The 14,952-nt window shown below is 44.9% G+C and overlaps 1 protein-coding gene across 2 annotated transcripts in view; it reads left to right on the plus strand.

The window, feature by feature from the left end:
* The window catches only part of LOC138667406 (oocyte zinc finger protein XlCOF6.1-like), a 70,149-nt gene extending 55,710 nt beyond the window's left edge, over nt 1-14,439 (plus strand). For both annotated transcript variants that reach the window (XM_069755626.1, XM_069755627.1), the window contains one exon: nt 13,449-14,439. In XM_069755626.1, coding sequence (XP_069611727.1) covers nt 13,449-14,272 — 824 coding nt within the window. In that variant the 3' untranslated portion in view covers nt 14,273-14,439. The remainder of the gene's footprint in view (nt 1-13,448) is intronic.
* Nucleotides 14,440-14,952: the final 513 nt, after the last annotated feature.

The following is a 14,952-nucleotide window of genomic DNA, read 5'->3' on the forward strand; positions in this document are numbered from 1 at the left end:
TCCCACCCCAGTCGTAGACCCCAGAGCCGCTCTGAGGATGATCCTATTGAGCTGATGCCCGACTGTATTATTCTCCAACCTGGGGCCCCTTATTGCCATCTGCAGCTTTACCCCCATGACCTGTAGCTGTCTCATACACTGCATGCATCCTGCCCTTGGCAAGGCTGCCCGGGTGATTATACTTCCCTGCTCCTTGCTGTACCTCCCCTTTAGTTAACCCCTGTGCTGCCTACCTCCTGCTCTATTCTATGATATCATCTATCACTACTATGCCCCCCTCTATTCTAGCCCCACTACAGTTCTAGCCTATCCTATATCCTATGCAATAAATACTTGGCACTCAGGAGATGATAGAAAGTGAACAATTCGTTTATTGGGTGCATCCACAGTTTAAACGTTTTCGGTCTATTAAACAGACCTTCATCAGAAAATAGGTGCTGGATTACTGGAAGCCACGAGTAGAGTGGGCCCACAGGGGTGCCACTTATAGGGCAAGTCCAGGAGAACTGGGCGCCTAGGAGAGACTGGAGCTGCAGGAGTGGAGCGCTATAAGGAGGCGAGACACTCGCAAGGGAAGTAGCGCTGAGGACTCCAGAGAGACAGGCACCGGACCGCTGTGGTAGCGTCACACCTGTGGAATGTGTGACGCTACCACAGCGGTCCGGTGCCTGTCTCTCTGGAGTCCTCAGCGCTACTTCCCTTGCGAGTGTCTCGCCTCCTTATAGCGCTCCACTCCTGCAGCTCCAGTCTCTCCTAGGCGCCCAGTTCTCCTGGACTTGCCCTATAAGTGGCACCCCTGTGGGCCCACTCTACTCGTGGCTTCCAGTAATCCAGCACCTATTTTCTGATGAAGGTCTGTTTAATAGACCGAAAACGTTTAAACTGTGGATGCACCCAATAAACGAATTGTTCACTTTCTATCATCTCCTGAGTGCCAAGTATTTATTGCATTGATTTGACGGGTTGGAAACCCAACTTGTGCACCTCCTAGAAGCCAAGAGTGCCGTGCCCTATATTATTACATGCTCTATCCTATATCCTATTCTAGCCCCAATCCTATAAACAGTACCCATTGAGTACATTTACATATAAATATATATACAGTACAGACGAAAAGTTTGGACACACCTTCTCATTTAAAGATTTTTCTGTATTTTCATAACTATGAAAATTGTACATTCACACTGAAGGCATCAAAACTATGAATTAACACATGTGGAAGTATACACTTAACAAAAAAGAGTGAAACAACTGAAAATATGTTTTATATTCTAGGTTCTTCAAAGTAGCCACCTTTTTCTTTGATGACTGCTTTAAACACTCTTGGCATTCTCTTGATGAGCTTCAAGAGGTAGTCACCGGAAATGGTCTTCCAACAATCTTGAAGGAGTTCCCAGAGATGCTTAGCACTTGCTGGCCCTTTTGCCTTCACTCTGCGGTTCAGCTCACCCCAAACCATCTTGATTTTGTTCAGGTCTGGTGATTGTGGAGGCCAGGTCATCTGGCGTAGCACCCCATCACTCTCCTTCTTGGTCAAATATTCCTTACATAATCTGGAGGTGTGTTTGGGGTCATTATCCTGTTGAAAAATAAATTATGGTCCAACTAAACGCAAACCGGGTGGAATAGCATGCCTGCAGGAGATGTGTTGGCATGGCTCGAGTCCTGGTTTCATCGATTCACTCCATGTCATAAATTACATTATGTTTTCAATCATAAGAAATTCAGATTACTGCACAATATCTCCTGAAATGGGGGCGCTAATACTTTCTCTACTCTTCTGATCAGGACTCAGTAGCTCCAATGGTCCACCATAAACGAGTGCAACTCCAGTTTAGTGTTGGAGTTCTCCCCTCGTACATACTTTTTGGGGGGAGATGTAACATATTTTTTGTTCTATGTTTTTTTTTTTTAAATGTTCATTCTGGTTGATACTTTGATTGTGGTAGGATCAGCCTGCCTCAGTTAGGTGAGTTTGTAAGTTCCACTCCCTGGTATCTTTTTTTTTTTTAACCCCTTCATGACCCAGCCTATTTTGACCTTAAAGACCTTGCCGTTTTTTGCAATTCTGACCAGTGTCCCTTTATGAGGTAATAACTCAGGAACGCTTCAACGGATCCTAGCGGTTCTGAGATTGTTTTTTCGTGACATATTGGGCTTCATGTTAGTGGTAAAGTTAGGTCAATAAAGTCTGCGTTTATTTGTGATAAAAACGGAAATTTGGCGAAAATGTTGAAAATTTCGCAATTTTCACATTTTGAATTTTTATTCTGTTAAACCAGAGAGATATGTGACACAAAATAGTTAATAAATAACATTTCCCACATGTTTACTTTACATCAGCACAATTTTGGAAACAAAATTTTTTTTGTTAGGAAGTTATAAGGGTTAAAATTTGACCAGCGATTTGTCATTTTTACAACGAAATTTACAAAACCATTTTTTTTAGGGACCACCTCACATTTGAAGTCCGTTTGAGGGGTCTATATGGCTGAAAATATCCAAAAGTGACACCATTCTAAAAACTGCACCCCTCAAGGTACTCAAAACCACATTCAAGAAGTTTATTAACCCTTCAGGTGCTTCACAGCAGCAGAAGCAACAAGGAAGGAAAAAATGAACATTTAACTTTTTAGTCACAAAAATTATCTTTTAGCAACAATTTTTTTATTTTCCCAATAGTAAAAGGAGAAACTGAACCACGAAAGTTGTTGTCCAATTTGTCCTGAGTACGCTGATACCTCATATGTGGGGGTAAACCACTGTTTGGGCGCACGGCAGGGCTTGGAAGGGAAGGAGCGCCATTTGACTTTTTGAATCAAAAATTGGCTCCACTCTTTAGCGGACACCATGTCACGTTTGGAGAGCACCCGTGTGCCTAAAAATTGGAGCTCCCCCACAAGTGACCCCATTTTGGAAACTAGACGCCCCAAGGAACTTATCTAGATGCATAGTGAGCACTTTGAACCCCCAGGTGCTTCACAAATTGATCCGTAAAAATGAAAAAGTACTTTTTTTTCACAAAAAAATTCTTTTAGCCTCAATTTTTTCATTTTCACATGGGCAACAGGATAAAATGGATCCTAAAATGTGTTGGGCAATTTCTCCTGAGTACACCAATACCTCACATGTGGGGGTAAACCACTGTTTGGGCACATTGTAAGGCTCGGAAGGGAAGGAGCGCCATTTGACTTTTTGAATGAAAAATTATTTCCATCGTTAGCGGACACCATGTCGCGTTTGGATAGCTCCTGTGTGCCTAAACATTGGCGCTCCCCCACTAGTGACCCCATTTTGGAAACTAGACCCCCCAAGGAACTTATTTAGATGCCTAGTGAGCACTTTAAACCCTCAGATGCTTCACAAATTGATCTGTAAAAATGAAAAAGTACTTTTTTTTCACAAAAAAATTCTTTTCGCCTCAATTTTTTCATTTTCACATGGGCAGTAGGATAAAATGGATCATAAAATTTGTTGGGCAATTTCTCCCGAGTACGCCGATACCTCATATGTGGGGGTAAACCACTGTTTGGGCACTCGGCAGGGCTCGGAAGGGAAGGCGCGCCATTTGACTTTTTGAATGGAAAATTAGCTCCAATTGTTAGCGGACACCATGTCGCGTTTGGAGAGCCCCTGTGTGCCTAAACATTGGAGCTCCCCCACAAGTGACCGCATTTTGGAAACTAGACCCCCCAAGGAACTTATCTAGATGCACATTGAGCACTTATAAACTTCTGTGAAGCACCTGGGGGTTTAAACGCAGAGCCATGAAAATAAAAAATAATTTTTCTTTCCTTTAAAAATGATTTTTTAGCCTGGAATTTCCTATTTTGCCAAGGATAATAGGAGAAATTGGACCCCAAATATTGTTGTCCAGTTTGTCCTGAGTACGCTGATACCCCATATGTGGGGGTAAACCACTGTTTGGGCGCACGGCAGGGCTTGGAAGGGATGGCATGCCATTTGGCTTTTTAAATGGAAAATTAGCTCCAATCATTAGCGGACACCATGTCACGTTTGGAGAGCCCCTGTGTGCCTAAACATTGGAGATCCCCCAGAAATGACCCAATTTTGGAAACTAGACCCCCAAAGGAACTAATCTAGATGTGTGGTGAGGACTTTGAACCCCCAAGTGCTTCACAGAAGTTTATAACGCAGAGCCATGAAAATAAAAATAAAAATTATTTTCTCAAAAATGATCTTTTAGCCTGCAATTTTTTATTTTCCCAAGGGTAACAGGAGAAATTTGACCCCAAAAGTTGTTGTCCAGTTTCTCCTGAGTACGCTGATACCCCATATGTGGGGTTAAATCACTGTTTGGGCACATGCCGGGGCTCGGAAGTGAAGTAGTGACGTTTTGAAATGCAGACTTTGATGGAATGCTCTGTGGGCGTCACGTTGCGTTTGCAGAGCCCCTGATGTGGCTTAACAGTAGAAACCCCCCACAAGTGACCCCATTTTGGAAACTAGACCCCCAAGGGAACTTATCTAGATGTGTGGTGAGCACTTTGAACCCCCAAGTGCTTCATAGAAGTTTATAATGCAGAGCCGTGAAAATAATAAATACGTTTTCTTTCCTCAAAAATAATTATTTAGCCCAGAATTTTTTATTTTCCCAAGGGTAATAGGAGAAATTTGACCCCAATATTTGTTGTCCAGTTTCTCCGGAGTACGCTGATACCCCATGTGTGGGGGTAAACCACTGTTTGGGCACACGTCGGGGCTCAGAAGGGAAGTAGTGACTTTTGAAATGCAGACTTTGATGGAATGGTCTGCGGGCGTCACATTGCGTTTGCAGAGCCCCTGGTGTGCCTAAACAGTAGAAACCCCCCACAAGTGACCCCATTTTAGAAACTAGACCCCCCAAGGAACTTATCTAGATATGTGGTGAGCACTTTGAACCCCCAAGTGCTTCACAGACGTTTACAACGCAGAGCCGTGAAAATAAAAAATCATTTTTCTTTCCTCAAAAATGATGTTTTAGCAAGCATTTTTTTAGATTCACAAGGGTAACAGGAGAAATTGGGCCCCAGTAATTGTTGCGCAGTTTATCCTGAGTACACTGATACCCCATATGTGGGGGTAAACCACTGTTTGGGCACACTTCAGGGCTCGGAAGTGAGGGAGCACCATTTGACTTTTTGAATACGAGATTGGCTGGAATCAATGGTGGCGCCATGTTGCGTTTGGAGACCCCTGATGTGCCTAAACAGTGGTAACCCCTCAATTCTACCTCCAACACTAACCCCCCCACACCCCTAACCCTAATCCCAACTGTAGCCATAACCCTAATCACAACCCTAACCACAACCCTAATTCCAACCCTAACCCTAAGGCTATGTGCCCACGTTGCGGATTCATGTGAGATATTTCCGCACCATTTTTGAAAAATCCGCGGGTAAAAGGCACTGCGTTTTACCTGCGGATTTTCCGCGGATTTCCAGTGTTTTTTGTGCGGATTTCACCTGCGGATTCCTATTGAGGAACAGGTGTAAAAAGACGCGGAATCCGCACAAAGAATTGACATGCTGCGGAAAATACAACGCAGCGTTTCCGCGCGGTATTTTCTGCACCATGGGCACAGCGGATTTGGTTTTTCATATGTTTACATGGTACTGTAAACCTGATGGAACACTGCTGCGGATCCGCAGCGGCCAATCCGCAGCCAAATCCGCACCGTGTGAACATAGCCTAATTCTAAAGGTATGTGCACACGCTGCGGAAAACGCTGCAGATCCGCAGCAGTTTCCCATGAGTTTACAGTTCAATGTAAACCTACGGGAAACAAAAATCGCTGTACACATGCTGCGGAAAAACTGCACGGAAACGCAGCGGTTTACATTCCGCAGCATGTCACTTCTTTGTGCGGATTCCGCAGCAGTTTTACAACTGCTCAAATAGAAAATCGCAATTGTAAAACCGCAGTGAAATGCGCAGAAAAAAACGCGGTAAATCCGCCATAAATCCGCAGCGGTTTAGCACTGCGGATTTATCAAATCCGCAGCGGAAAAATCCGCAGAGGACCAGAATACGTGTGCACATACCGAAACCCTAACCCTAACCCTACCCCTAACCCTAGCCCTAACCCTAAACCTAACCCTAGCCCTACCCCTAACCCTACCCCTAACCCTAACCCTACCCCTAACCCTACCCCTAACCCTAACCCTATTCTAACATTAGTGGAAAAAAAAATTTTCTTTATTTTTTTATTGTCCCTACCTATGGGGGTGACAAAGGGGGGGGGTCATGTATTATTTTTTTTATTTTGATCACTGAGATATAATCTATCTCAGTGATCAAAATGCACTTTGGAACGAATCTGCCGGCCGGCAGATTCGGCGGGCGCACTGCGCATGCGCCCGCCATTTTGGAAGATGGCGGCGCCCAGGGAGAAGACAGACGGGACCCCGGCTGGATCGGTAAGTATGATGGGGTGGGGAGAGACCACGGGGGGGGGATCGGAGCACGGGGGGGGGGATCGGAGCACGGGGGGGGAATCGGAGCGCGGCAGGCATGGAACGGAGCACGGGGGGCGTGGAACGGAGCACGGGGGGGCTGGAACGGAGCATGGGGGGGTGGAACGGAGCACGGGGGGGTGGATCTGAATGCAGGGGGGGTGATTGGAGCACGGGGGGGTGATTAGAGCACGGGGGGAGCGGACAAGAGCACGGGGGGGAGCGGAGCACTGGATGGAGGGGAGCCGGAGCAGTGTACCGGCCAGATCGGAGGGCTGGGGGGGCGATCGGTGGGGTGGGGTGGGGGCACACTAGTATTTCCAGCCATGGCCGATGATATTGCAGCATCGGCCATGGCTGGATTGTAATATTTCACCCGTTATAATGGGTGAAATATTACAAATCACTCTGATTGGCAGTTTCACTTTCAACAGCCAATCAGAGCGATCATAGCCACGAGGGGGTGAAGCCACCCCCCCTGGGCTAAACTACCACTCCCCCTGTCCCTGCAGATCGGGTGAAATGGGAGTTAACCCTTTCACCCGATCTGCAGGGACGCGATCTTTCTGTGACACAGCATATGCGTCACAGGTCGGATTGGCACCGACTTTCATGACGCATACGCTGTGTCACAGGTCGGGAAGGGGTTAAAAGTCTCCATTACCTCTTTTAAATGTGCGAGATCTAAATTGAAGATGCCCCAGCTCTGCAGTATTATAAAAAGTTCTCTTTAAATGTCTAATATTTTTTCTTGTAACTCATCTGATAGAAAATATTGGCCCTTACGATAGTTTAGATTGCCAAGAGCCACCGAGCACCATACTCTAATTACTCCAGAGAGTTGATACAACTACTCATATTTTACTGATGAAGACTGTTGAGTTTGAACATTTTGATAGATGTGTTATTGTCCATAGTCAGTTTTTGACTACAATAGTTACTGCCCAAAATACTCCCATTTTTCACATCTGAGATATCGCTTTTTGTGGTGATAACTTTGGAATTCTTCACAAAGGATAATAGGAAACAAATGGACCTCACAAATTATTTTCCAACGTCTCTTGAATCCAACAATACCCTGTATACGGTTGTACACTACTGTCTGGGCACATGGCAGGGTTAAGAAGGGAATAAATTCCAGACACAATATATTGGTTACCTGGCACCTCAAAATATGGCTACCACAATCAGGCTTGGCACTATCTACTCAGCTTTGCAGATCCCAAGGATTGCCTTGCTCAACATTCTTTACATGGATCTGTTCTTACACAGAGATCCCTAGGCTTGGGCCATGGTGTTACCTGCTGTTCTGTGGAGTGAGGTGGGATGACGAATAGTCAAGTAGTTGGGTCAGATCCACGAGGGCAGAAAAAATACAAAATCATAAGAAGCAAGATTAAGGGGTCACAGCAGCTTAACACAGAGGACTGAATCAGAGTATAGGCTATATCTGGCATCTTCCTGCAATTTGCTTTGAGCTTTAGTAGGGTGGGGTGCTTTCCAATTGGCGAAAGCAGGAAGCAGATTACTCCAGATGGACAGCACACACACCCATAATGCCTGACTGGATGGTACTACAGTTCACAGCAACCATAATCTAAGTGGCTGAACAGAGCCTGCACCATCCAGAGCTTCTGGTTCCGATATCTCCTCCATCCCCAGTGCTGCCTGCAGAATGAATGGGGCCATGCCTGGTGACAGAAGTAGAGGTGGCAGGTGCGGATCCCAGGCGTGATGGTACACACCATTTTCACAAGCCTTAATATGACAAAATGCAGAAAACCAGAGCAGTTTAAAACCTCATAAAGTGACTCCATTTTGGAAATGATGAATCGCCCCCAGGGCAGTAAGGTACTCGGTATCGGGTCCGGTCTCAAGGGGGAATGTCACGGTGGCTGCAATCAGTTCCGTGGCCCTGGGCCTCAACGTTAAAGGGGAACGGTCTTTTAAGGGAAAAGTGTCTAAAGTCTGTCGTGATGCCACCTGTGGAGTTCGGTCAATAGTGGGACCGACGATGCATTAAAGGAGTCCTCTGGGGGATGTTTTGGCAGCACTGATGTTACTCTTCCCACAGGTGAAGCAGGGTCCTAAGATGTAAGGTGTGGATGTTATGTGCCGGTGAATAAAGATAGGGCACAAGTTGTAAGTCTTTACCTGGTTTACTGCAGTTGGCTGGCCACAGTCCAGGGCACCAAGCACCGGTGGTGGTATGGCCCGGCCAGCTCAGAGGCAATGGACGGTCCCTTTCTCCATGTGAGGTCCGTGAGCCTTTCCTCTAGTGCCTCTTAAAGACTAAGTCTCTGCTGCCTGAAATTTTTTACAGGGTCCTCCACTTTCCCCCTGTCCTGGGACAGGTACCTGCACGACGAGCAGTTCGAGCTGTTTTACATGGACTCTTATCATGCCCCGGGCTCCTTAGGTGCTGCTGCGTCTCAGGCGAGGTGTGGGCCAGTTACATACAGTTCCTGGCCCTCCGGTTCTGCTCTGTGTCCTAGAGTTCCACAAAAGCCTCGGAGTCCCGGTACCTGGTTCCTGCGCTTCGGCTTTGAGGGTGCCCGGTCACAGTTCCCCTCTGAGCCCTGTTCATAACCTTTGCTCCTATCCTCTCCAGGTACTCCACATCAACCCTCCAGGTTCTTTCTCCTTTCCCAGAGGAGAAAGCTCCTTCGTGGCTGTCAGACCTCTCTGTGTCTCTCCTAGATGTCCGTCCACTTCATTGTTCCTCTCCAACTAACCTAACTCCTCCTCCAGGTCAGGATACATATAGCTGGGGGACGCTCCCCTGAATCCGGGTCTTGAGCTCCCCCTCCTGGCCTGGATTCAGAATGTGTTGCATGTGGGTGCCTTACCTGGTGAAGAGAACTCTCTTGCCTATGATAATAAATAATAATAATAATCTTTATTTTTATATAGCGCTAACATATTCCGCAGCGCTTTACAGTTTGCACACATTATCATCACTGTCCCCGATGGGGCTCACAATCTAAATTCCCTATCAGTATGTCTTTGAAATGTGGGAGGAAACCGGAGTACCCGGAGGAAACCCACGCAAACACGGAGAGAACATACAAACTCTTTGCAGATGTTGTCCTGAGTGTGATTAGAACCCAGGACTCCAGCGCTGCAAGGCTGCTGTGCTAACCACTGTGCCACCGTGATCATGACATTACCTTCCCCGAAGGAAAAGCAACATCACTGTAGCAACCGGTTACCTGGGGTGCTACATTAACCTTCAGTGAACTAATCTATAGTAGTGACTATTTTGACTCCATAGCCACTTTCCAAAAATTAGCGCGCAGTGGATGTTGGAGAGTGAAAACTGCGAATATACCATTTTATTACTCACCACATAGTGCCCAGATTGTGCTCCAAAAGACACACACCGTAAATTAAGTGGGTTCTTCTCACAATAATAATGACAACTACATGGGACCTAATTTTGATTTGGACACACTGAAAGGCTCAGAAGTAGTGTTGAGCGATACCTTCCGATATTTGAAAGTATCGGTATCGGATACCGGCAAAATATCGGATCTCGCCGATACTGAGTTCCGATACTAATACAAGTCAATGGGACACAAATATTGGAAGGTATTCCTCGATGGTTCCCAGGGTCTGAAGGAGAGGAAACTCTCCTTCAGGCCCTGGGATCCATATTAATGTAAAAAATAAAGAATAAAAAAAAAAAATATGGCTATACTCACCCCTCCAAAGAACCCTGGCTGTCACCGCTGCAAGTGTCCGGCTCCGTCACTGAGAATGCAGAGAGTGAAGGACCTTCGATGACGTTGCGGTCAGGTGAGCGGTCACGTGAGCGGTCAGGTGACCGGTCACCTGACCGCGACGTCATCGAAGGTCCTTCACTCTCTGCATTCTCAGTGACGGAGCCGGACGCTTGCAGCGGTGACAGCCAGGGTTCTTTGGAGGGGTGAGTATAGCCATATTTTTATTTTTATTCTTTATTTTTTACATTAATATGGATCCCTGGGCCTGAAGGAGAGTTTCCTCTCCTCCAGACCCTTGGAACCATGCGCACCACGCACTCCGATACCGATTTCCGATATCACAAAAATATCGGATCTCGGTATCGGAATTCCGATACAGCAAATATCGGCCGATACCCGATACTTGCAGTATCGGAATGCTCAACACTACTCAGAAGCGATGGAAATATTTGACTTTGTGAAAGTGGATATAGATGGATTGGTTTATAAAAGTCATATTGATATTTGAACATTTCCATTGAAGAACTCGCCACCTCTCGTGGCAGCCTGTTCCACTCATTGATCCACCCTCACTGTCAAAAGGTTTTTTTCTAATATCCAATCTGTGTCTCCTCCATTTCAGTTTCATCACATTACATAGTAACATAGTAACATAGTTAGTAAGGCCGAAAAAAGACATTTGTCCATCCAGTTCAGCCTATATTCCATCATAATAAATACCCAGATCTACGTCCTTCTACAGAACCTAATAATTGTATGATACAATATTGTTCTGCTCCAGGAAGACATCCAGGCCTCTCTTGAACCCCTCGACTGAGTTTGCCATCACCACCTCCTCAGGCAAGCAATTCCAGATTCTCACTGCCCTAACAGTAAAGAATCCTCTTCTATGTTGGTGGAAAAACCTTCTCTCCTCCAGACGCAAAGAATGCCCCCTTGTGCCCGTCACCTTCCTTGGTATAAACAGATCCTCAGCGAGATATTTGTATTGTCCCCTTATATACTTATACATGGTTATTAGATCGCCCCTCAGTCGTCTTTTTTCTAGACTAAATAATCCTAATTTCGCTAATCTATCTGGGTATTGTAGTTCTCCCATCCCCTTTATTAATTTTGTTGCCCTCCTTTGTACTCTCTCTAGTTCCATTATATCCTTCCTGAGCACCGGTGCCCAAAACTGGACACAGTACTCCATGTGCGGTCTAACTAGGGATTTGTACAGAGGCAGTATAATGCTCTCATCATGTGTATCCAGACCTCTTTTAATGCACCCCATGATCCTGTTTGCCTTGGCAGCTGCTGCCTGGCACTGGCTGCTCCAGGTAAGTTTATCATTAACTAGGATCCCCAAGTCCTTCTCCCTGTCAGATTTACCCAGTGGTTTCCCATTCAGTGTGTAATGGTGACATTGATTCCTTCTTCCCATGTGTATAACCTTACATTTATCATTGTTAAACCTCATCTGCCACCTTTCAGCCCAAGTTTCCAACTTATCCAGATCCATCTGTAGCAGAATACTATCTTCTCTTGTATTAACTGCTTTACATAGTTTTGTATCATCTGCAAATATCGATATTTTACTGTGTAAACCTTCTACCAGATCATTAATGAATATGTTGAAGAGAACAGGTCCCAATACTGACCCCTGCGGTACCCCACTCGTCACAGCGACCCAGTTAGAGACTATACCATTTATAACCACCCTCTGCTTTCTATCACTAAGCCAGTTACTAACCCATTTACACACATTTTCCCCCAGACCAAGCATTCTCATTTTGTGTACCAACCTCTTGTGCGGCACGGTATCAAACGCTTTGGAAAAATCGAGATATACCACGTCCAATGACTCACCGTGGTCCAGTCTATAGCTTACCTCTTCATAAAAACTGATTAGATTGGTTTGACAGGAGCGATTTCTCATAAACCCATGCTGATATGGAGTTAAACAGTTATTCGCATTGAGATAATCCAGAATAACATCCCTCAGAAACCCTTCAAATATTTTACCAACAATAGAGGTTAGACTTACTGGCCTATAATTTCCAGGTTCACTTTTAGAGCCCTTTTTGAATATTGGCACCACATTTGCTATGCGCCAGTCCTGCGGAACAGACCCTGTCGCTATAGAGTCACTAAAAATAAGAAATAATGGTTTATCTATTACATTACTTAGTTCTCTTAGTACGCGTGGGTGTATGCCATCCGGACCCGGAGAATTATCTATTTTAATCTTATTTAGCCATTGCTTCTAGTCTTTCCTTGTGCAAATGAGAATAAATCAATAAAGCTATTTTTACATACCGTATATACTCGAGTATAAGCCGAGTCACCTAATTTTACCTAAAAAAAACTGGGTAACTTATGCACGGCCCCATCCCTATCCTTGTATGCACGGCCCCATCCCTATCCTTGTATGCGCGGCCCCATCCCTATCCTTGTATGCACGGCCCCATCCCTATCCTTGTATGCACGGCTCCAGTCCTATCCTTGTATGCATGCCCTCATCCCTATCCTAATATGCATGGCTCCACCCCTATCATTTTATGCATGGCCTCATCCCTATCCTTGTATGCACAGCCCCATCCCTATCCTTGTATGATTGGCCTCCATCAAAAAACATTAGAAAAAAAACATTACACTTACCTTCCTTCGCTCCCTCGCAGCGTCTTGTCTCAATGCCAGCAGCTGCTCTATGCTTGTAAGCATTGCATGGCAGGGACGTCATGCGCTGCTCACAAGCAGAGCACAGCTTCCCGAATACTCACTGCTCCCAATGCCGGAACTATGTGTGTGGGGCAGTGAGTATTAAGTAGCGCACACAGCGTCAACCGCCAGGCGGGCATGTGTGCCGCTACTTAAGAGAAATTAATATTCAGAATGAATATTCATCTCTATTAAGTAGCGGCACACGTGACCTCCCAGCAGCTGCAGGATCGGCTGTTGCAGCTGACACTGTGCGAGCTTTTACAGAGAAATGAATATTCATTTCTTTTTAGGAGCGGGCACCGCAGTTAGCTGCGGCATCCGGGTCCTACCTCTGTGACCCGCTGCTCTGCCGCTGCCTCTCCCCCTCCATGTTCTGGACACCTCACTCGAGTATAAGCTGAGGGGGGTGATTTCAGCACAAAAAAAATGTGCTGAAAACCTCTACTTATACTCGAGTATATACATCAACTTACCATTTTTACAGACAGTTTTAGGAGAAATGTTCAAAAATATAAAGTTCAAGGATATTTTATTGAAAAATAATTGGTTTTATTCTTGACAGATGACTGTACCTGGAGATCAGAGGGACAGCTGACATCTTCAATTTTAAAATCAGATAATCTTGAGATATCACAGGATACTATTGAAGTGATTGCCATTACTCCAGATATAATATCATCCCTTCACAGCAAAGATCTGTCATCTGATTCAGTACCGACTACTAAGGAAAATCAAAGACCAAAAAGAGGCATTAAAAAACAAACTGCTCCTAAAGCAAGGAAGTCCTTTTCATGTTCAGAATGTGGGAAATGTTTTAATTGGAAACATCATCTTGATCAACACCAAAGAATCCACACAGGAGAAAAGCCTTTTTCCTGTTCAGAATGTGGGAAATGCTTTAACCAGAAAGTGAGTCTTGATATCCACCAGAGAATCCACACAGGGGATATGCCTTTTTCATGTTCAGAATGTGGGAAATATTTTAATAAGAAAAGGTATCTTGATGAACACTATAGAACTCACACAGGGGAGAAGCCTTTTTCATGTTTAGAATGTGGAAAATGTTTTGTGACGAAATCACATCTTATCGAACATCAGAGACGCCACACAGGGGAGAAGCCTTTTTTCTGTTCAGAATGTGGAAAATGTTTTGTGAGAAAATCAGATCTTGTTACACACCAGAAACTCCACACAGGGGAGAAGCCTTTTTTCTGTTCAGAATGTGGAAAATGTTTTGTGATGAAATCATATCTTGTTAGACACCAGAGAACCCACACAGGAGAGAAGCCTTTTTTCTGTTCAGAATGTGGAAAATGTTTTGTGACGAAATCACATCTTGTTAGACACCAGATAACCCACACAGAGCAGCCTTTTTCCTGTTCATAATTTGGAAAATGTTTTTGTGAAATCAGATCTTGTTAGACACCAGAGACTACACATAGGGAAGAAACCTTTTTCATGTTCAGAATGTGGAAAATATTTTGTAGCCCTGCTCTATGTAGCAGAAGCAATCAGACTAGTGCAGCTTCTATATACCACAAGATGGCAGCAAATCCCTGTCATCTACAAAGAAGCCAACCATACATAAAGATAAAAGTAAAAGGATTTATTATTACAGAAAAAAATACAAATAAATGAACAAAACATTTAAAACAAGCTACACGATATCCTCCTGGTCATACCCCATGGGAGAGCGGCGAGGAACACTAACCAAGAATACCCAAAACTAAATTGCTATCATGAAAAACTGCCTATATACCGTCCCTAAGTGTAGGTGCACCAAGGCATCCTATTGCTGAAGTATCACAATATACAAAGATAGCGGCAGTCCACTACACCCTTCCGACTGTATACATGAATAAACCCGTTAGAAGACTTATACTAATATACGGTACAGGATAGAAAGGGTCAAAAATGATTACCGATATAGGTTTCTGAACAGTGCGTCCTCCCACGTCATAATCCCAGCGCCCCGACGCGCGTTTCGCCCTGGCTTCTTCCGGGGGCGTGTCTATACCCAGGTTGAGTGATGTTAAATAGTATCTCTAAGCCAATCCCGTGTTGCC

This window comes from Ranitomeya imitator, chromosome 2 (assembly GCF_032444005.1).
Source record: "Ranitomeya imitator isolate aRanImi1 chromosome 2, aRanImi1.pri, whole genome shotgun sequence".
In the NCBI taxonomy this organism is placed as follows: Eukaryota; Metazoa; Chordata; class Amphibia; order Anura; family Dendrobatidae; genus Ranitomeya; species Ranitomeya imitator.